At 42.3% G+C, this 23,705-nt stretch overlaps 1 protein-coding gene across 1 annotated transcript in view; it reads right to left on the bottom strand.

Moving 5' to 3' along the window:
• LOC149211464 (Tetratricopeptide repeat (TPR)-like superfamily protein) overlaps nucleotides 1-23,126 on the bottom strand; it is a 145,298-nt gene extending 122,172 nt beyond the window's left edge. The window contains exons 1-2 of the mRNA XM_089391506.1: nucleotides 22,854-23,126; nucleotides 20,672-22,210 (exon numbers count right to left, since the gene is read on the bottom strand). Coding sequence (XP_089247632.1) covers nucleotides 20,672-22,184 — 1,513 coding nt within the window. The 5' untranslated portion in view covers nucleotides 22,185-22,210; nucleotides 22,854-23,126. The remainder of the gene's footprint in view (nucleotides 1-20,671; nucleotides 22,211-22,853) is intronic.
• Nucleotides 23,127-23,705: the final 579 nt, after the last annotated feature.

Here is a 23,705-nt window from a genome sequence, read left to right as displayed (position 1 = left end):
GTGCATTACAAAATACATTTACAACCACTCATGGGTATTGAGCCTAATGAGGAAACACACTGGAGGCAAAGAGCTTGTTAGGCCTGCAATTACGAGATTTGCAACTCACTTCCTCACGTTGCAATGTCTCAATGGTCAACATAAAAACTTGCAGAAAATGTTTTCCTCTGAAGAATGGTCTGAATCTCGGTGGGCTCGTAGACCAGATGGAAAAGACACCAAAAAGAAAGTGTTAGACACTTATTTTTGGAAAAGGTCTGTAGAGCTTGTGAAAATTATCGAGCCCCTTGTTAAGGTGCTAAGGTTGGTGGATGGGGAAAGATTGGCCATGGGCTACATTTATGAAGCTATGGATCAGGCAAAGGAGCAGATACGGGCAGCTTACAAGGACAGGTTAGCTAAATATGGCCGTATATGGGAGATCATTGATAACAGATGGAACAATCAACTCCATCGTCCTATACATGCAGCCGGGTATTTTTTGAACCCAAGGTATCAATATAAAAATCGGCTAGGAGATCAGCATGATGGGGAGGTCAGAGCTGGATTGATTGATTGCTTGGAGCGCATGGTCCCTAACCATGTAGACCAGTTGGAAATACATAGACAGCTTACTATTTTCAATATGGCAAGTGGTACTTTTGGCAAAAACTTGGCAAAGATGGCAAGAGATGTGGACCAACCAGGTAAGCAATTCCAATTTCCATTTTGTTTTTCATTTCAAGTTAAAATTGTTTACGTTCTTTACAATTCAAATTATAAACTAAGTTACTAATTATTGTCTTTTTCTTTGCAGCACATTGGTGGGAGTCATTTGGTGGCCAGTGTCCTCAATTGCAAAGGTTTGCAATTAGAGTCCTCAGTCAAACTTGCAGTGCTTCAGGTTGTGAGCGCAATTGGTCTGTTTTTGAGCGCATACACACGAAGAAGAGAAACCGTTTGGAACAAAAACGGTTAAATGATCTTGTTTTTGTGCAATACAACCTTCGACTGAGGAGGAACCAAATGATGAGCAAATCACCTGATCTAGATCCCATTGTATTGGACGATATTGATCCAACATCAGAATGGGTGGAGGAGACTGAAGATCCTGTGTTTGAGGCTGATTTTGATATCGACATGGCTTTAGCGGGGGATGAGGCAGATTATGTGGCGGCATCAGAACCAAGATCAGTAGCGGCATCAAGGAAAGGCAAGGAACCAATGGAAGGCACTAGTCGTGCAGGTCGACAAACTCGTGCTTCCATTAGGTCCACTTCTATTGTCATTGGTGGCATTGATACTGATGTTGCAGATCAGGCTGAGGCATCCTCAGACTCTGAACCAGATGATGTCTATGTAGCTCCTGATGATGATCCTGTGTCTAGTAGTGGTGATGGACTTGATGATTGATCATGTGTACACTGTAGACTTGTAGTAGGCCAATGGCCTCATAGCTTGCAGCATTGTTTTTGGACTTTATAGGCCATTTAGAGCCTCATTTCTTATGTATTTTGCTATTTTGTCGATGATATGTATTGCACTCGGTGCCATTTTGATATATTCACCTTTGCATGGTATATAAATGAGCAAACTTTGCATATTTTGTCTCTATTGGCTTGGAATCATGGTTTTACATCTTAAAAATAGTTTTGTTTCATTAAAAATTAATTATTTAATGTATTTTTTTAAAACCGGTTCGTTTAGACCAAACCAGTCTCGGTTAGACCGGTTCCGGTCGGTAAACCGGTTCATTAGGTGGACCGGTCTGGTCACCGGTTCCGGTTTTAAAAACATTGCATAAGAGAAGCTTATGTAAATTTTCATTCTTTTATTAATAAATTGCCTAAAGTGGCCGCGTTGGCTCAGGCCGTGGACTGTTTCCCTCTTTGAGGGTTTAACCACGTCAAGAATACTGGTGTATTGATCTATGATCTGTTTGTGATCGGTGTCCTTTGGTGTTTTGTCTAAGGAACTTACCCTATAAATTCCTACATGGTATCAGAGCTATTTGAGGGCAGAAGCAATTAACTGTGCAAATTACATAGTAAATCCCGCTCCTACTAAGATTTTAAAGAATATCACTCCAGAAGAAGCATGGAGCTCAATTAAACCAGATGTAAGTCACTTTCGTGTCTTTGGATGTGAAGCATGGGCCCATATTCCAGATGAGAAACATAAAGCCTTAGAACCTAAGAGTGAAAAATGTATTTTTGTTGGATATTCTAAAGATGTCAAGGATATAGACTTCTTTCACCTAAGTCCAAAAACGTTATCATTAGAAGAGATGTAAAGTTTGCTGAAAATATATCGACGTACGAGCCTAGTTCGGCGGATGTGCCACCTCTCTCTATCCCTTCTACTTCTGAAAATATTTCCTCTTCAGATGATGACAGCAAGGATAACAATCCTCCCCCACCTTCTCAGGATCATCCTTCAGCTCCTCAGCTACCGAAATGGGTCCGTGCTACTCGGGATGCAGCAGGTGCTCTTGCAGGTGATCCTACAGATCCGTGACGTACACGTTCTCAGTTCGATAGAGCCTCTTCTTTACTAGCTCAAGCTTCACCGAATTATGATCCTGAAACCTTTGTAGAAGCTTCAAGCCATCCAGATTGGGACGCAGTTATGAATGAAGAATATCGTTCATTACTGGCAAATGATACATGGGATCTTATTCCTCTTCCAAAGGGACAAAGACTTGTTAGATGCAAATGGGTTTACAGAATCAAGTTTGGACCAGATGGAAAAGTTGATAAACATAAAGCTCGTCTTGTTGCTAAGGGTTTTTCACAAGTTGAAGGCATGGACTATACTGAAACATTCTCCCCTGTTGCCAAAATGAACTCTATCTGCCTTGTTCTTTCCCTTGCTGCCTCTTTCAAATGGGAAGTCCATCAGATGGATGTTAAATCTGACTTCTTGCATGAAGAAATCTATATGGAACAACCTCCTGGATTTATACAAACATAATACAGCCTTGTATGTCGACTTAAGAAATCCCTTTATGGTCTCATGAAAGCCCCTCAGACTTGGTATGCCAAAATGGATAGCTTTCTTTTAGATATTGGCTTTTCTGGGTGTCATTCTGACAATACTGTCTACACCAAGAAAGTGGGTAAGTCTCTTATCATTCGTGTTCTTTATGTTGATGATCTTATCCTTACTGGTAGTGATCCCAACCTTATAAACCATGTGAAGTCCAGCCCTAAAAAGAAGTTTGAAATGACAAACTTAGGACAGACTTGCATTATTTTCTTGGTCTTCAAGTCTTGCAAACCAAGGAAGGTATTTCCCTTTCCTAGTCCAAGTATGCCTGTGATCTTCTACGCCATTTTCACATGGAAGACTGTAAGCCATCCCCTTCTCCCTTTCAGTCTGGAGCCAAACTTTCAGTCACTTGTACTTCCCCTGAAGTTGATGCTACCTTATACCGTCAACTTTTAGGAAAACTTTTGTATCTAACCCATACCCGCCCTGACCTTTCCTTTGTTGTTGGCCTTATTGCTCGGTTTATGCAAAACCCACATGAAAGTCATTGAAAAGCAGCTAAAAGAATACTTCGTTATGTTCGAGGTACAATTCAATTTGGGATTCATTACAGTGTAGAAACATCTCCTCTATTGGTTGGTTTCACTGATTCCGATTGGGTTGGTGACCCTGATGATCGGAAGTCTACTGCAGGTTATGTCTACACTCTTGGTTCTTGACCTATTACATGGGCTTGCAAGAAGCAAAGTGTCATTTCTCTTTCTTCAGCAAAAGCAGAGTATCGTGGCGTTGTAGAAGCTAGTAAGGAGGCCTTCTGGCTTCGTCAGATCCTGTCAGAGTTTGGCTTTCAGCAGTAGCATCCGACTACACTTTGGTGTGATAATCAAAGTGCCATTCAACTATGCAAAGATCTAGTCCAACATCAGCGCAGCAAACACATTGAACTGTATACACATGCACTTCATCAGAAAGCTCATTCATGACCATGTTCTTGAAGTGCAACATTGTTCAACCAATGATCAAATTGCAAACATCTTTACAAAGGCTTTCACAGAGACGAAGTTTACTAAACTTCAATTTATGGTTGGAGTTCAGGAAGTTGTCACTAAGGGGGGATAGGCTCTAATGCCTCCTTTCTTCTCCTATTGTGTCATATTTGTACATCCTTCAATCCTATCCCAAGTTGTTCTTAAGGGGGGATGTTAGGATATTCCGACACAAAGGAAATAGTTAAGTATAACTTGGTCTAGTGTAGAGTTAGGTAAAGTGTGTTTCTTTACTATGTACTTTTGTAACTTACAATCCGACGGTCACGATATGTTCTAGACATTAAGTGATCCGACGGTTCATTCTCTCCTCGGTATTACCAACACTTGATCCGTGGCTTAACACCCGATTGGTCCATGATCTCTATTCAAAGAGCATGGAGGGTCATTTGTAGGGTGACCGTTCATGAGAGAAGCTTATGTAAATTTTCATTTTTTTATTAATAAATTGCCTGAAGTGGCTGCGTTGGCTCAGGCCGTGGACTGTTTCCCTCTTTGAGGATTTTAACCACGTCAAGAATACTAGTGTATTGATTTGTGATCTGTTTGTGAGCAGTGTCCTTTGGTGTTCTGTTTGAGGAACTTACCCTGTAAATTCCTACAATCCGTCAACCAAGGGGATCTCCCCGATATGAGGTCCCAACTAGACCTCACATCATTTGATGTAGGAGTCTCATGCAGTATAAAGGCTCGGTTTCCAAATCCTCAAAGATCTACCTTGGCTCTAGCTGTCAAGAGTGATGCAATGGTATCTTCAAACAGCAAGGTAAGTGTGCCTGGTGAGTGTGCAACGCAACTGTGTCAAGGTTCTCTTAGTGCAAAAGGGGGGAAAAAAGTGAGAGGTAATAGTACCACCCAAGAAGAGACACACGCGAACCAGAAAGGTATGTCCAGCATCCAACGGAATAGTCCACGGCAGATGCGGCAGTCGTTAAATCCAAAGTAAAGGGAAAGATTCGTCCACCATCCAACGGAATAGTCCACAACAGATGTGATGGTCGTTATAACTAATGAGTGAGAAAGGTTTATCTAGTATCCTACGGAGTAGTCCACAAGGATGAGACAGCAATGATAATCATTACAGCACATATCCAACAAAGTAAGCACTAAAACAACCGAAATAGTTCAACTATCTTAGTACATGTGAAACAAACATGAATTACAAATGCTCAAAAAATAGTGTTACAAAAATCCATTAGTCATGCATGGAAACGTGTTGGCCTGAACGGGCTTCTGTATTAAGCAAAAGTTCTAAGACACATATTTACATCATACATCACCAGCCCTAGTAGTGGGACAATGGACCCACTCCTCGCTCCTCAAAGAACTAACTGAAACTCTCTATGCTTTGTGGGAGGAGCCAAGGTAACAAGTCATTTGCTCATACAATGAGGGGATATATATAACCAAGGGTGATGCTTGACCCTTGTGAATCTTCGACTACCCTCATGACTGTTCAACTTCCTATGACTTTTCAACTGACATGACTCTTCATATTCATGTGTGTCCATTGGACTTCTAATTTACATTACATTCGATTTACAATAGACATGGCCCATAATAGTGATGTGCCCTTTGACAACTCGTGACACTACTTGACATGACACTGCTAAGATGGACTAGTTTGCTAAGGTGGCAATGTCAAGTCATTGTTGCTACTGAGTGATAGATGTGTTCTTAGATGTGCTTTCTCTTTTCCTCCGCATAGCTTGATGATGCGGGATCTTCAATGATCTTTGGTCTTGCGAGGTGGTTACATGCACGTGTTCCCTTTGCTTGTGCTTGATAAGCTTCTTTGTCCGCCCAACTGTAAGTGAGTCTTCTAGCATGTTCACTCCTCCTTCTTCATCATCTCGCCATGATAACTGTGTACCTGTTCTTGCAATTCACTCATGATGGGATGACATCAAATCCAAATGTTGAAATTTGGTACCGGAGGACAGGTGGTTCCCTTAGGCTTTGATCTTTGGCCTAGGGAAAAGTGTCCAAAAGAATTTAATTTTTCTCCTAAAGTGACTTTATAATTTTATAAAGTTAAATCTAATTTAAAAGTGACTTTAAGTGATAAAGTTATTAAGTCTAATTTTAAAGTGACTTTTATAAAGTCAATGAAAAATTAGAAAGGAAAAGTGACTTTGGAAATAAATGACTAAGTGGGTCTTTATTAAAGTGGGGTGAATTAAAAAATAGAAAGTGAGATTTAAATGAGCATTTAATCTCAACCATTGATCTAAATCTATTTCAGCCATTGGATTTAGAGATCACCCAAAAGTCACTTGGATCACCCAAAAGTCACTTGGAGTTATATTAAAGGAGGAAAAGGTCATTCATTTTTTCATGAGCAGATTGGGAGAAGGAGAGCAAGAGAGCAAGAGAGATTTCTGAGCAGGAAGGAGAAGGAGACAGCAGCTTGGCACACATTCCAAGGCAGCAGTTGAGCAGATTTGTACAGCTGATTCAGCACATAGTGAAAGGCAGATTTTTGCACAAAAATCGAGGAGCAGTTTGCTGATTTTTCTGCACACAAAACGGAGGTCGTACAGCATTTATTGCTGTCCTGTTTGCTGTAATTTCCAGATTGCTGTGAGGCACGGGAAAGGAGATAAGTTGTAAATTTGCTCGCTGATTTTTTGCTGAATAATTCTCACTGTAAAAAGACAATTTTCAGAAATAAAGAAGAGCTCTCAAACTGGTTTTCCCCAAGAGTTGTAGGGGGTTTTTCCAGGGTCAAGTTGACCAAAAATATCAGTGTTTTAATGTGTTTTAATGGCTGTTTTTAATTGCTGATTTTTAATTCTGCAATTTCCAGCATTCTGAAAAATTTCCAGAATTTGTGTTTTCAGCAATATTTATTTTTTTCAGTCTGTTAAATGTATGGTTATGGGAATGGGCATTTAACTACATGGGAGAAATAAGGAGAAACTGAAAACCGGGGTGGGAAAACAGAAATTTTTACATGGTATCGGAGCTTGAGTGCTGAAGGGCAGTTTGGGACAGCAAAAGGAAAAATTACAGTTGCTGATTTTTCACTCAGAAAATTCCAGCAAGCTGATTTTTTCATAAACAGCAGTTTTATCTTTACTACAGCAGTGCTATTTTTCAGTTTTAGGACAGCAGGATGTCATTGGGATTGAGGGTGGAGGATAGGTTGGATGGGCATACAAATTACAGTGTTTGGAAGGAGAGAATGCAGAGTATCTTTGAGGAGGCAGAAGTCTGGGATATCATGGTGCATACCGCACAGAACCCTGTTGTTGTGCCCACTGATGTTACTCAGTTGGCTGAGTATAAAAAGAAGAACAATAAGGGTAAGAGGCTGATTCTAGACGGAATCAAAGACCATTGCATTCCTCATGTGAGAGGAAAGAGCAATGCCCATGAGATGTGGACAGCATTGTCCATTCTCTACCAGAGTACCAATGAGAACCGGAAGATGGTCCTGAAGGAGAAGCTGAAGAACATTAAGATGGGGAATGATAGTGCAGCTGGATATCTCACAAAGATTACCAATGTGAGAGATGAGTTGGCAGCGATTGGAGAGGCCATTCCACCCACTGAGTTGGTGCGGATTGCAGTGAATGGCCTCCCCCGTTCATGGTTGAACTTTGCTGATGGGGTTTGTGCACGTGAGACCCTTCCCACATGGGAGAGGTTTTGGGATGATTGCATTCAGACAGAGATCAGGAAAGGTCAGCTTGGGGCAGCCAAGCCAGTTGAGCAGGATGAGGATGTAGCACTGGTGGCAGGAGGCAAGAAAGGCAAAGGGAAGAAGCAGGCTTCCACAAGCAGTGGTGGGGGCAAAGGCAAAGGTAAAGGTAAACCGGGGAACACACAGAAGGACTATTCCAAGGTGAAGTGTTGCAATTGTCAAAAGATGGGACACTATGCAGTTGTGTGTCCGGAGAAGAAGAAGAAGAAGGGAAAGAACCAGGACGTGGCAGCTTCAGCTGAGATTGAGGACTTTGCAGGTCGTTTTGACCAGGAGTTTGCGTTCACTACATGTGAGTCCTCTAGTGCAGGATCACCTGCCACACAGGTTCAGAGGGAGCATGCTTTTCCCTCGATTAGCGGAGCATCTTCAGGTATCTGGTATGTGGACAGTGGGGCTTCACGTCATATGACAGGAGTCCGTGAGTACTTCTCAGAGCTTTCAGAGAGTGGCACTGATATTGAGGTAGTACTCGGTGATGACAGAGTTGTTAGAGCAGTCGGGGTGGGGACAGTGACATTTCAGAGGGAGTCCAAACCTCCCTTGAAGGTGTCAGAGGTTCTTTATGTGCCAGGGATGAGGAAGAACCTCATATCCGTCTCAGCTTTGGAGGACAGAGGATATGACGTACTGTTCAGGGGAGGACAGGTGTTGATGTATCCCAGGGACACTCCAGCTGATTCAGCTAGAGTGATAGGTGTACGCCATGCAAAGGTGTACAAGTTTGCATTCCAACCCCTTTTGGCATTGAGCAGTAGTACCGACAGCAGAGCTAGCAGTTCTGAGCTGTGTGAGATTTGGCACCGCAGGATGGGACATATGTATCATGGAGCCTTGAGGACATTGCGGGAGATCACTACAGGTGTGCCAGATTTTAGTACTGATCACTTTGATACTTGCAGAGGTTGTGCGATGGGCAAATTTGCCAAATCCCCTTTTCCCAGCAGTGACAGCAGAGCGACGGGGATACTTGATTTGATTCATTCCGATGTGAGCGGTCGGATGTCTCATGTTTCCTTGAGTGGGTATGAGTACTATGTTTTATTCATTGATGATCACTCCAGGAGGACCTGGATTTATTTCTTGAAGACCAAGAGTGAGGTCTTCAAGCGGTTTCAGGAGTTCAGAGCTCTTGTGGAGACACAGACAGGCCGAAAGATCAAGTCCTTGAGGTCGGACAATGGAGGAGAGTACACCCTTGGAGAGTTTGTTGACTATTGTGCGGAGGCAGGCATTAGGAGGGAGTTCACTGTTCCTTACAACCCCCAGCAGAACGGGGTTGCGGAGAGGAAAAACAGATCCATCATAGAGGCTGCCAAAGCTATGTTACATGATCAGGGGTTGCCATTGTTCTTGTGGGCAGAGGCCTGCAACACAGCTGTTTACTTGCAGAACAGGAGTCCGCATCGTGCCTTGGGGCACATGACTCCGGAGGAGGCTTTCTCTGGGAAGAAGCCTGATCTTGGTCATCTCCATATCTTTGGATGCATTACATACTCCTATATACCCAAGGAGAAGAGGACCAAACTAGAGCCCACCGCAGAGAAGGGTATCTTTGTGGGCTACAGTGAGACCTCAAAGGCCTTTCGGATTTACATTCCTGCACAGAGGAGAGTTGTTGTCAGACGGGATGTGAAGTTCGAGGAGGACAGGGCCTTTAGGAGGTCACGGGAGTTAGAGTATCTGGATCAGCCAGACCCTCAGCAGCAGTTGAGTCAGTCGCAGGGATCCAGTGGGCAGGGATCAGGAGGATCCGGAAGTACATCTATGAGGATGTCAGGTCCGTCAGTGAGCAGTGGCTCATCGAGCCAGAGGGGTGGTGCTCCGGGCAGCATGCAGAGCAGTTCACAGAGCAGTTCACTAGGGAGTCCACTGATGGACAGTTCACACGGTACCTCAGCTTCTACAGGTTCAGGTGCAGGCAGGAGGACAGCAAACAGACAGTCAGGAGTTCAGGCTACTGATGATGATGAGGAGGAGGAGTTTCATTCTCCGGTGGAAGAAGTGCGCTCAGGGAAGAGGAAGCCCAAGTGGCTTCAGGACACCTTGAGAGATGCCACATCTGTTGCTGAGCCGAAGAGGCCGGTCAGAGAGAGTAGACCACCTGAGAGGTTTTGTAGCTATATGGCGATGGTTACCAGCATCCTTGACTCTGAGCCTTTTAGCTATGAGGAGGCAGCTAGCCAGCAGGTCTGGAGAGAGGCCATGCAGGAGGAGTATTCTTCTATCATGAAGAATGATGTTTGGGAGGTGGTGCCGAGGCCTGAGGGCAAATCCGTGGTTACTTCCAGATGGCTTTACAAGGTAAAGCATGCTGCAGATGGCAGCATTGAGAAATTCAAAGCGAGGTTTGTGGCTAGAGGGTTCTCCCAGGTAGAGGGAGTTGATTATGAGGAGACCTTCGCTCCCGTGGCACGATATACTTCGATCCGCTCCATTATATCGATAGCAGCAGAGATGGGTTGGAAGATCCACCAGATGGATGTGAAGACCGCATTTCTCAATGGCTTCATACAGGAGGAGGTGTACATTGAGCAGCCACAGGGCTTTGAGGTGCATGGGAAGGAGTCCCATGTGTGCAGATTGAAGAAGGCCCTTTATGGCCTGAAGCAAGCTCCCAGAGCTTGGTACTCCAAGATAGATGCATACTTGCAGGGGATGGGTTTCACAAAGAGTGAGGCAGATCCGAACCTTTACTTTATTGTGATTGGTGAGGAGCCTCTCATTCTGGTGTTGTATGTGGATGACTTGATCATTACAGGTGCAGAGAGACTCATAGAGCACTGCAAGAGAGATCTTGTGGCGGAGTTTGAGATGAAGGACATCGGCTTGATGCATTACTTTTTGGGTTTGGAGGTGTGGCAGGAGGAGGGGCATTTCTTCCTGGGGCAGGGGAAGTATATTGTGGACATCCTTAACAGATTCCACATGGAGGATTGTAGACCCATGTCGACACCGATGATCACCAACTGGAATAAGCTTCATGCTTCGGATTCCGAGTTGGTGGATCCCACATTGTACAGGCAGCTGATTGGTTCCTTGATGTATTTGGTCAACACTAGACCAGATATCTGTTTTGCAGTCAACACGATGAGTCAGTTTATGTGTGAGCCTAGGAAGGTTCACTGGGTGGCTGCAAAACACATTTTGCGGTACTTGCAGGGGACAGTGGATTATGGTCTGGACTACAGGCAGGGAGATGGAGTGAGATTGGCAGGATACACTGATTCTGATTGGGCAGGTTGTGCTTCTGATAGGAAGAGCACTTCAGGGTGTTGTTTTGGGTTGGGTTCAGCAGTAGTGTCATGGTTCAGCCGGAAGCAGCAGTCAGTAGCACTGAGTTCAGCGGAAGCAGAGTATATGGCAGCCAGTCTAGCTAGTTGTGAGGCCATCTGGCTTCGCAAGATGTTGTTTGGCTTATTTGGTCAGCCGTTGAGACCTTCAGTGATTTACTGTGATAATCAGAGTTGCATTAAACTCACGGAGAATCCAGTATTTCATGACAGGTCAAAGCATATCGGGATCAGATATCATTTCATCAAAGACTATGTTCAGAAGGGAGCTGTGAAGCTTGAGTATATTTCCACTGATGAGCAGGTTGCAGATATCCTTACCAAAGCCTTACCACGGGGCAAGCATGTCTACTTCAGAGACAAGATGGGTGTGGTGAGGAACACCTTCCTCGGTAAGAGGGAGTGTTGAAATTTGGTACCGGAGGACAGGTGGTTCCCTTAGGCTTTGATCTTTGGCCTAGGGAAAAGTGTCCAAAAGAATTTAATTTTTCTCCTAAAGTGACTTTATAATTTTATAAAGTTAAATCTAATTTAAAAGTGACTTTAAGTGATAAAGTTATTAAGTCTAATTTTAAAGTGACTTTTATAAAGTCAATGAAAAATTAGAAAGGAAAAGTGACTTTGGAAATAAATGACTAAGTGGGTCTTTATTAAAGTGGGGTGAATTAAAAAATAGAAAGTGAGATTTAAATGAGCATTTAATCTCAACCATTGATCTAAATCTATTTCAGCCATTGGATTTAGAGATCACCCAAAAGTCACTTGGATCACCCAAAAGTCACTTGGAGTTATATTAAAGGAGGAAAAGGTCATTCATTTTTTCATGAGCAGATTGGGAGAAGGAGAGCAAGAGAGCAAGAGAGATTTCTGAGCAGGAAGGAGAAGGAGACAGCAGCTTGGCACACATTCCAAGGCAGCAGTTGAGCAGATTTGTACAGCTGATTCAGCACATAGTGAAAGGCAGATTTTTGCACAAAAATCGAGGAGCAGTTTGCTGATTTTTCTGCACACAAAACGGAGGTCGTACAGCATTTATTGCTGTCCTGTTTGCTGTAATTTCCAGATTGCTGTGAGGCACGGGAAAGGAGATAAGTTGTAAATTTGCTCGCTGATTTTTTGCTGAATAATTCTCACTGTAAAAAGACAATTTTCAGAAATAAAGAAGAGCTCTCAAACTGGTTTTCCCCAAGAGTTGTAGGGGGTTTTTCCAGGGTCAAGTTGACCAAAAATATCAGTGTTTTAATGTGTTTTAATGGCTGTTTTTAATTGCTGATTTTTAATTCTGCAATTTCCAGCATTCTGAAAAATTTCCAGAATTTGTGTTTTCAGCAATATTTATTTTTTTCAGTCTGTTAAATGTATGGTTATGGGAATGGGCATTTAACTACATGGAAGAAATAAGGAGAAACTGAAAACCGGGGTGGGAAAACAGAAATTTTTACACCAAAAACTCCCTAATCTAAGATGATGCATTGTTATCCATGGACTGAGCCCAAGATAGGTGACAGACTGGGAAAGATGGCTCAATAACTGTGCATTAGGCAGTTCCAGGTGACACGGAGGGACACTGGTCACTGAGATTACACAGAGCACAGCTCAGGCTTGGTTGAGGAACTCCTAAGCACAGTCTTCACTGTCGGGTAAAATTGCGCAGAGGCCACTGGGAGACAGGATTGCGCAAATGAGACCATTAGTGGCTACTGCAAGATGGGACCCTGGGACGCAGGTTTCCGCAATTTTCAGAAGCAATGCAGAACTGGGCAGCAAAGGGGCCTGGGAGGACATGTTTGTGCAGTTCTGGAGATCAGTGAGTCCTGGTTGAGGGAGGACACTGGGAGACACTTTTGCGCAGTTCTGGAAGGCAAGGTAGGCTTGGTTCTCTGTGCATTGTGGGGTTCCAGCAGGCAGGGAGGAAGCTTGATGATTGAACTTGAGAAATGTGCAATTCAAGTCAGGCTAGGAGAAGCTACTACGCAATTCTGGGGATGAAGGCAGTCTACTTAGCTCTGGAATTGCGCAGTGCAATTGCCCTGGGGGACAATGACTGCGCATTACGCAGTTCCAAGAAGCAGGGTTGCATCATTAAGGGTTGAGACTGCGCAGTGTGTAGTTCAGTCGGGGTCCGGTGAATGAGAGTTGCCCGGTCGGGAGGATTTTCGGAAAAATGGCTGTGTGGGACGCAGGTGAACTTGTAAGGAACTTGAAATTGTAATCACACACTTAGCATACTTCGACGACACAACAACACAGACCATTGGAACAACAAGACAAAGCATTACCCTATGTGATACTGTCTACATCAAAAAGTGACAAGTGCGACACTTGAGATAGGCCTTAGGGCGACTGTGACGACACTTGTGCGATAGTGCTTAAAACTTTGTGTATGAATGTGACAGGTGTTTACATGGCTAGGACAACTTGTATACACAAAGACCAACCTTCGAGGTCACCAGAAAGGTTCGCAAACATGCCAAAAGATGACAATTGGTCCCATAAACAAAAGGGAGCAGGACACTTAGCGGAAACACATGGAATGGCTTTCAGTGCTTGTAGCCATGCATGTCATTGAAGACAGAATGATATGACAATGATAAGCGGTCCTTCATGATACACTAAGAGGTGTACTTCAAAAAGATGTGCTTTGTTTTCCATACCTACCCTCCAAAGGGTTATGCATTAGATGGAGTCTTCATGTGGTCCCGATCTTCCATCATACCCTAGGTTCCTTGGTCTCCTTATCTTTTCTCCTCAACTCCTTGAGAGTCATCTAGCATGTCATCCTTCTTAGTGGCCACTGAGAGACAAAATTGCGCAGTTTAAGTGAGTAGTGATTGTTGTAGGATAAGGCCCTGGGAGGACACATCTACGCAATTTCAGGAGGCAAGGTGGACTGGGCAGTTGAGATGCCTGAGGGACAAAACTGCGCAATTTCTGGAGACAATGGGTTCCGGCTGAGGGAAGGACACTAGAGGAAGCCACTGCGCAGTTTTGGATGCCAAGGGAGGTTGGGCTTTCTACGCATTGCGCAGTTCCAGCAGGCAAGGGAAAAGCTTGAGGGTTACAGATGTGAAGTGCGCAGTTCAGGAAAGTTGGATGAGGCTAGGTTGCTAGGGAAACTCCAGAATTTGGCTAAGTGTGGGATTAGTGGAACCGATGTGAACAGTGATAGAACTTAATTACGATCACACACTTGAACACTTAATGATACAACATAGACCATCCAGAACATATAAAACATACTTCGCTTAATGCAACAACCTTTGTGGTAGCTTACGACAAGTGTGGCTCCGATGATAGACTTTGAGAGGATAAAGGCGACACTTGTGCAAGAGTGCGTGAAATGAGTGTGAAACATGTCTATGTGATGAGAACAACCCATTCTCACAAAGATTTCCCCTTGAAGCAAAACAAACTTCCCTTTGCATGACAAGCGATAATCCCCATGCCCAAAGATGACACATAATATATAAAGATAAAAGCGCGAACGACTCTTAAGATCGAAAAAGGGACTAAGAAACAATCGATCACAGGATCCACAGTACGCTCCAAAATTCAAGTATAGGCCAAAATTTTGGAGGGTGTTACAGCGGCTACTATTGATTTGTAGTAGCATCGGATGTGCTCTAGCCATGAAAACTGGTGGAAAGGCTAAAGTACATGAGATCTCCAAGACCTGGAAATGGTTTCGGGAAATTCCACCCGGTTAGAGAGATATTAAAATAATTAATATTTTTAGTGGGGTTCCTAAGTCTAAACTTAGAAAAATAAAATATTAATGGGTATTAATATATAATTGGGTGAGAATGTTCTAAAAGACATGGATCAAGCCAAATCTAATCTTAGTCGTTGATTAGAGATTTAATCTCAGTCGTTGAAGACTCAAAAGAAAAAGTATAAGAGGAGGCTTGAGGGTCAGTTGGAGATACTCCAAGATTGATCAGTCAATTCGATTTTTTGGAGCGAGGTTTGATGAGAAAATTCGAACAAGTGATCAGAGTTGCAGCGAGGGGCAGTAAGTGCATAGCAGAGAGGCAAAGATAGTGTCGAAGAACCAGTGCAGAGGCAAAAGAGGCTATGCAGACCCAGCAGGAGTCACACAGAGGGCCAGAGTGACTGCGTAGAGGCTAGCAGGGCCTGCGTGGGTGACGCAGAAGGCCAGAGAGCCAGCGCAGAGCAATAGAAGGCTAACACAGGGGGCTTCTGAGTGACACAGAGGCCAGGAGGGCTGACGCAGAGCTTCAGAGAAGTGTTGGAGAGATTTTCGTGGAGCAAATTTACTGAATATCTGCTTCCGAAGAGAGATATTACTGCCAGATAGATTTCTCTGTTGGGTGAGCTAGTTTGGCACCCTAGTTGTACTCAAGAAAGTTGCTTAATAATAAAACCCTAAGAACTGTTGCATCGGTTTTCCCGCGTTGGGTTATTTCCAGGTCTTTTTGTGAGCTGGTTTCATAACAGATTGTCCAAAAATAACATTGTCCCTGTGTATTTGCCTGTTATTTTCAGTTGTTGATCTGTAGATGGTTGAGACTGCATTTGTGTTTATTTTCAGTATTTATATGGTTAAATAACTTGTTGAGTAATAAACAAGTAGGAGAAATAAACCAGATAATGCAGGAAGAATTTCTAACGTGTTAGACTTAGAAATTTCAACATGGTATCAGAGCATTGCAGATCACAGGAGAGTTGAAGGCACCAGCTAAATTAAAAAATTAGCAGCAGAAATAGTTGTCCCGAGAGACAGAAATTGTTCCTAAGCAGAAAGCAGCAGGGAAGGAGTGACGCAAAGGGCCTACGTCATCATTTCGAGCTAGATAGAGGATCAGTGCAGAGGCAGAGAGAGGCAGAAGAGGCTCACAAAGAGCCACATCATCCTACTCAGTCAGGTAGGCTTGACGCAGTTGGCCAGAGGAGCAATTCAGCCTTGCCGGGATTGTGCAGAGCGAAGAGCCTCAGTTTCTTCAGTTATTGCGGCCTACGGAGCTGTGGGCAAATTGTGGATTGGGACGCTGGTGGGGCGTTGTTGCTATCGAAACAAAACAGTACCTAACGGGACAGAACCAAGGTAAAGGGAGTCGTTGTCTTGACAGATTTTTAGCCAAGAAATCCAGATCCAAGTTTTGCAAGTGGAAACAGGATCAGAGAGGAGCAATTCGACAATTGGCAGGAGAGAACTTCCAGGAGGGAAGTCGAGACTCAGAGGAAGTCTAGGAGAAGAGCGGAGATGGCAATGAACGAACTGAGGGATCAGGACAGGTTGGACAGGGCATCCAACTTTGTCATCTGGAAGGCCAGGATCCTGTCTGTTCTGGATAGACATCGCATCAAGGGCTTCGCCTTGAGAACCGTGGCTATCCCAGTCGACCCAGCTGATAATGAAAGGTATGAGGATGCAATGGCGAAGGCAAAGTGCATAATCCTTTATGGAGTCAAGGATCATGTGATACTGCATATTGCTGAGAAGAAAACGGCAAAGGAGATGTGGGATACCTTGACGACATTGTATCAGGGCACTTCCATGCAGAGGAAGATGTTGTTGGAGAATCAGCTGTGGACGTATCAGATGCAGAAGGGGGAGCAGATAGATCTATACCTCAACAGGTTGCAAGAGATTTGGGACCAACTTACTTCCATAGGGGCCACACCGGATCAAGAGTTCATGGTGAGGATCGCCCTGAATGCAGTCTCTGAGGATTGGGAGACATTTGTCCAAAGCATTTTGGGCAGAGCTGATCTTCCAGGATGGGAAGAGATGTGGGCAGCTCTTCGCCAATAAGAGATCAAACAGTTGACCAAGGTGGTAAGTAGCAGCAAAGGAGGTCGAATCAAGAAAGAGAAGGAGGAGGATGCAGCTCTGGCATCTGCAGGACAGCAGGGGAAGAGGAAGAAGAAGGACATCTCCAAGGTAAAGTGCTTCCATTATGGGGAGCTAGGTCATTATGCAACCCAGTGTCCCAGGAAGAAGAATAAGGGAGAGGCTTCTGACTCCAAGGAAGCTCCGGCTAAGGCAGAGAAAGAAGTCGAGATGGATAACGATTGTGCCATGAGTGCTCATGCACCTCTAGAGAAGAGGTGGGGTGACATCGAGCTGTAGTCAAGAGGACTACAGGAGATGTGGGGCAGGATCCTTGAGGTACCCAAACTCTTGGATCATATCCGGCTATGGGAGCCCTGAATGTTAGTAGCAGGATGATTGATGTCAGGTAGAAGCAAGATGTGGATGGAGCGGCAAAACGTTGCAGCAGTGCAGAAAGGCACAAAGGTGTTTGCATCAGTGCGAGAGGCACAGAGTTGTTGCAACAGCGCAGAGGCAGTAGAGGGAACAGAGGATACCTGCAGAGGGAGCTTCAGCATCAAGAGGGCTTCTAATCTGACAAAAATGTCAGTAGTTGGGTAGATCAGTTACTTACTTCTCAGTAACTAAGTTGCAATGCAGCAATTAGCAGTGGTAGTGCTATGGGCAGCACGATGCAGCATGATGAGAGAGCGCTACAGTGCAGACGCAATGTTGGGAGGAAGGACCAGTGGCAACACGGATACAGAGGGAGCTGCAGTACAGATGTAGCAGTGGTAGTGGCAAAGCCATGGACAGCAGTACAGGAGGCAGCAGTGCAGAGGATGTTGGGCAGCAAGACAAGCATCAACATAGGTACCGGTGCTGGATGATCAGTGTGATGTTCAATGGTGAAGCATTACTAGAGCACATTCCTTGCTAAGAGGGACTCTTGATTTGTGGTAGCATCAGATGTGCTCTAGCCATGAAAAATGGTGGAGAGGCTAAAGCACATGAGATCTCCAAGACCCAAAAATGGTTTGGGAAAATTCCACCCGGTTAGAAAGATATTAAAATAATTAATTTTTTAATGGGGTTCCTAAGTCTAAACTTAGGAAAATAAAAATATTAATGGGTATTAATATAAAATTGTGTGAGAATGTTCTAAAAGACATGGATCAAGCCAAATCTAATCTTAGCCGTTGATTAGAGATTTAATCTCAGTCATTGAAGACTCAACAGAAAAAGTATATGAGGAGGTTTGAGGGTCAGTTGGAGATACACCAAGATTGATCAGTCAGTTCGATTTTCTGGAGCGGGGTTTACTCAAAAAATTCGAACAAGTGATCAGAGTTGCAGCGAGGGGCAGTAAGTGCATAGTAGAGAGGCAGAGATAGTGTCGAAGAACCATCGCAGAGGCAGAAGAGGCTACGCATAGCTAGTAGGAGCCACGCAGAGGCTAGCAGGGCCTGCGTGGGTGATGCAGAAGGCCAAATAGCCAGCGCAGAGCAGCAGACGGCTGACGCAGTGGGCTTCTGAGTGACACAGGGGGCAGAAGGGCTGACGCAGAGCTTCAGAGAAGCGTTGGAGAGATTTTCGTGGAGCAGACTTGCTGAATATCTGCTTCTGAAAAGAGATATTACTGCCAGATAGATTTCTCTGTTGAGTGAGCTAGTTTGGCACCCTAGTTGTACTCAAGAAAGTTGTTTAATAATAAAACCCTCAGAACTGTTGCACCGATTTTCCCGCATTGGGTTTTTCCGGGGACGATTGTCCAAAAATAACGGTGTCCCTTGCGTGTTTGCCTGTTATTTTCAGTTGTTTATCTGTAGATGGTTGAGACTGCATTTGTGTTTATTTTCAGTATTTATATGGTTAAATAACTTGTTAAGTAATAAACAAGTAGGAGAAATAAACCAGATAATGCAAGAAGAATTTCTAACGTGTTAGACTTGAACATTTCAACAGCTACAACAGTTTCTAACATTTTTCCAACCATCTGATACAATGAATACCCCACAATCCACCCACTCATTTGTAAAACGTGTCAAAGCTCTTTGAACCTTTGTTTTTTCTCTTTCTAATAACATGGTTCTAGCTTTCTCACAGTTGGGGCTCTTGTATCCTTTTGGGGCTTCATTGATGCCCTTAACCATATCATGCCAATAGGAAGAGCAAAACACATTGAATGGTGCACCACAAGCATAAAGCAACAGGACCACCTTTCCATCCACATTATTCCTCCCAGCAACATTCAGGAAATCTGCTATTGTTCTTCTATTTTCGGAGGTTGTAGAAGTACCAAGAGAAGATGAGCTACCAAATCTAGAAGTTGCACTTCATTCAGGATGAGTTTTTTGTTTTTTGTTTTTCTTTTGTACATCCTCCTCTATTTGGACACATTTTCTTCTTTGTTCCATTGAAACCTTAGGGCAAATTGCTATCCCCACAGGACCCTTTTTCTCATCACTGTCCATCACCCCACAAAGATGCAACACTGGTTTTGCTACAGCTGATAAATTTCTATGTAAAGTTCTCCTAGGGATTGACCCTGATTTTTCTTATTAATATTAAAGAAAGGAGGATTGTTCTTTGTCATTTCTCTGTTGTTTTATGTCTTATTTCTCTTGTTATTTCCACTGCAAATTAGTTTTCAGAAGTTAAAATACCATGCTATTTATTTTACAACAGTTTCAGAAATTTTATTTGGGTAAAAAATTTCTGGGTTTTGTGTAAATTGTTGAGATAAAATAGATTTCATCTGGTATTTAAGGATTAACATTGCCTTAATGAATCCAATAAATATGTATGGCTGCAAGGATTCAGACAAGTGATTAAATGTTTTGAGATAACAATTCAATAACAATAGCACGGAACCACAATTATCCACTTAAGAGATATGAGTTAGAAGTTGGTGGGTGTGTGTGCCAAATTCTATTGTAAAGTGTGAAATAAGAACGACTTTATAATTGCAATAGAATGATTGCCATTCCAATAAATAAAACTTAGAAGAGGCTACTTGAAAGAAACCACTTTAAGCTATCTTAAACCACTAGAAATGAAATCCGCTAGCATAAAATGATTGTGTGGCATGCTTCAGGTGACAATCAAGTATATGTTGAATTAGAGACAAGCATAAGGCTGTTCCACACTTCTAAATCTGTTTTATTGATGAATTTATGTAGAATCCCATGTTTGAAGTGAAAAAGAAACCAATGCAAGAGAGACATTCCCACTTTTAGGCAAGATGTATTAGATATTTAGCTAGGGTTTAAGATATGCAACAACATAACCCTAGTCGCTTAGAACCAAGCTCATAAATACATATGCCGATGAACTAAGCAAGAACTTGAAATGCAGAGATGAATCCACATTTGGGTTATTCGACATTAGCTCTAGAATTCACCAAGATAATCCCTAAAATAAATGTCATTAAGAACAAATTAGAGATGAATGATAAAACATGTAACAACCTTCTAGTAAACGAAAAATATCCTAGGACTAAGGATCATATTCAATCATTTAAATATTCATTAATTAATTATAATTTTTGGCTTATGACAGAAAGCAAATCAATATGAACTCCTTATTGTAAAAACATAGGCCGTTTTAGTTTCAGAGAATAGAATCCTGCCAACAAAACCTCCTACATGATAACCCACCAGCCATTGGCACGCAACTCCAGTAGGAGATTCTTTATCAATCACAGAAGTTAGATGTATTGGGTAGTTCAACACAACCTATACTTTGAAATATTGAAATAAAAGAGAAAATGAAATTTGGGAATATTATTTTTGTTCTAGAGCAATTCAACTTTTCACTGGTGACTTTAGAGATGGCTGTCCTGCTATTGAAAAAAAAATCAAGGAATAAAACTCACCTCTACGCTTGATTTCCACAGAAGGTTCTGCTGTTGCTCGGCGCATAAGTTCAAGTGCACCTTTGAAATTCTTCTGCCTCAACTCCATTTCAGCCCATTCACACCACACACTAGCTAGATCATCCACTGTTTTGTAATTTACTTGCACAGCTTTCTCAAAAATGACCCTGGCATTTGCAACATCTTTGTGATTTTCATATAAACGTGCAAAGGAAACCCACAATGTATGTGGTTTTCCTGCTGCTTTGAAAGGATCTACAGTTTTTACAGCCTCTGTATAAGTTAAAATTTGTCTAGCCGGGTTATCTTTGAAAAGCCGCACCCTCTTATGCCATTCATGCACGTTGTGAGGATTCTGTCTTAAGAGGACACTGCTGACAAGCTCTGGACGCCTATTCATCAGATGTTCCAGCCTAGCCAGCCGAAGATCTATGTCATTCTCATCATTCAGCCAAAAACCTGAGAGATAGCTTTTAGCCAATTTATCCACTGATATTTTCTGCACATCCTTCTGGTCTTCTTTAGTTTCCTTGAGCATTACACCATTTTGCAGTCTTTGCTCATTTTCTTTCTCTCCCTCATCATCGCTGATATCCAAAGTTTCCATTTTAGCTGCCAGCATGCTCTCTTCAAATTGAGCATAGGCATCAAAGATTATGCTAAAATCACGCACAGTAATGACAGTCGTCATACCCTCCTCATATATGTCTCTGGCCTTCTCAAAAAGCCCTCTCCTAATGTAATAATCTGCAAGTGATGTCCAGAGACGACCGACTTCATCCGTAAACTTGCGAATGCCTCCTCTGATTATAGCATCAACCTTCAGTCCTGAGACCTCATTAGCGTGTTTCGTGAGCAAGTCACAAAGCTCGAGCCATAGTTGATGCTTTGTCTTCCCTTTAATTGAATAAAAGTTTGAATCATTCAAAACCCCAGCTAACCTCTCTGCAGCCTCTTGCCAGAGCTCCGAGTTGACAAGAAATTCAATAAAATCCTCTATATGTGTGGGGTCAAACATTAAGTACCTTCGATAAACACGCAAGGACGTCTCCACGGGCACTCCCTTCTGGCTTACAAACTGTAAATAAGGCTCCCAGATCCGGTCATGCTGAGTCACAGGCAACGAGCACAAAGCACGATCAAATGTCCGCCGAGTTCGAGTCAAAAGCTTCTGCTCTGTCAATACTTGAAGGTACATAATCCATATCCTTGGCATCCTGTGCATTGTGACCAAAGCCCTCTCAAAAGTATTGTTCAAGTTCTCGTATCGCCAATGAGTTATAGGCAGTCCTCTGACCAAATCCATCTTCTCTCTTAAATAAGCGTACCATAATTTGTAACTGCCAGGCAGGGCTTTCACTGCTCTTTCGTATAAAATGGCCTTCTTCTCGAAAGGGGCATCTCGGCGTGCCACTAAGTACCGCCACCATAGCTTCAATGTGAAAGGGTTCCTTAAAATTTCTTCTTCGTAGACCAAATCCTCCTCACCAGGGTAGAGCTCCTCAGAAATCATTGCGGAGGAATTGTTCTGGACAATTACTGACCAAGAAAAGAGATCAACTTCAGTGCTCTTCTTAACTCTAGCGATTAAATGTCTGTATATGTGTCTCACCATCAGAAAGCGTGTTCAATCATAAAAATCATGTACATGAACTCCAAGGTATATAAAAACAGAAATATAAACATACGTGTATACAGAAGTATGGTAAGTACACTCAAAAGATTTAATAAGTAAATAATAATAAATAGAATAACAGAAAATGCAAATCCCCCACTTCCATTCACGAGGCAGGAAATTTGGTTTTCAACAACCAGGTACCCAGTTTTTTGGCATGTAACCACACGATGCCTGTGAGATTTACTATAGGGTTTTCGAGTTTCGTTTCAACAAATAATTAGCATTTGTCCTGTGTGAAGGTGCAGTATCAATGATAAAAATTGTAACCTGCAGTGTACCATTCAGAGGCTATTGAACAAGGTAAAATTCTCCTTCAAATTTTCAGTTTAAAAGATCACCCTTTAAATCCAAAGAAAAGCCCTTCATTCAATTTCCTTTCTGTCGGGCAGTTGTTCAACATGAAACCGCTCATTTGATATGGATTAGTTCTATTTAATCGAATGATATTCATATATAAGATGCTATTAGAATTACAGAATTGTTGAGGAAATGTGAGAACAATACCTTCAAAAGAAAACTCCGGGATGCAAACAGATCGTATACTCTTCCAAATCTTCCTGGAAGTTTAAATTTCAGGTCACAGAAGGGGGCTCGAAAATGTCCCACCTGAGATAAAATTGTAAGTGTGTAGAGCCGAGTAAGCAAGAGAGAGGATCGAACGCATGACCTCTTTTGAAACCGCGACCTGGTAGCCTTCTGCTTATGGACTTGTATGGAACGCGCCTCACACGCCCGATGGCTTTTCCGCGACGATGTTAACGACTTTTAAAATGATGTCTACACTGATTATAATTAATAATATGATGTTTTTATATGAATATGTACTAAAAAAATTAATAATAGAATTAAATAAAAAATCAATGATAGAATGAATATGTATGGATAAATAAATAAAATTATACCTAAACAAAAATGAAGGGAGTAGAAAGATACGTACTAATTGTCCAGTTTTATATATAAATAAATAAAATTAATAATGGAATTAACAAACTAAGTTGTAACAACTATATTTTCTCCTTATTCTTCTATAACTTGAATTTAATTTCCAAATACATATTTAATATAGTTGGCTTACTAAAAAAATTAGTCATATATTTATCTAACTAATTAGGTGATCTGTTTAATAAACTTTTATTATTTTTCTTATTATTTCATATAATATTGATAATATTTATTTCATATAATACTTATAATATAAGTTTTATTATATTGAATGGAATTAATAAAAACTAATTATCCCGATATATCTTTAAAAATATAAATAAATTAGATTAATAAGGGATTTAACAAACTAATTGACTTGAATTTATTTGCCAAATGGGTTAGTCAAACATTTATCTAACTAATTAGGTTATC

This window comes from Pinus tabuliformis, chromosome 1_1 (genome assembly GCF_031772625.1).
Source record: "Pinus tabuliformis cultivar Carrire ecotype Pingquan chromosome 1_1, CPIR1, whole genome shotgun sequence".
NCBI classification, from domain to species: Eukaryota; Viridiplantae; Streptophyta; class Pinopsida; order Pinales; family Pinaceae; genus Pinus; species Pinus tabuliformis.
Note: the sequence above shows the minus strand (reverse complement) of the source record. Positions and strands in the feature narration are given on the sequence as shown.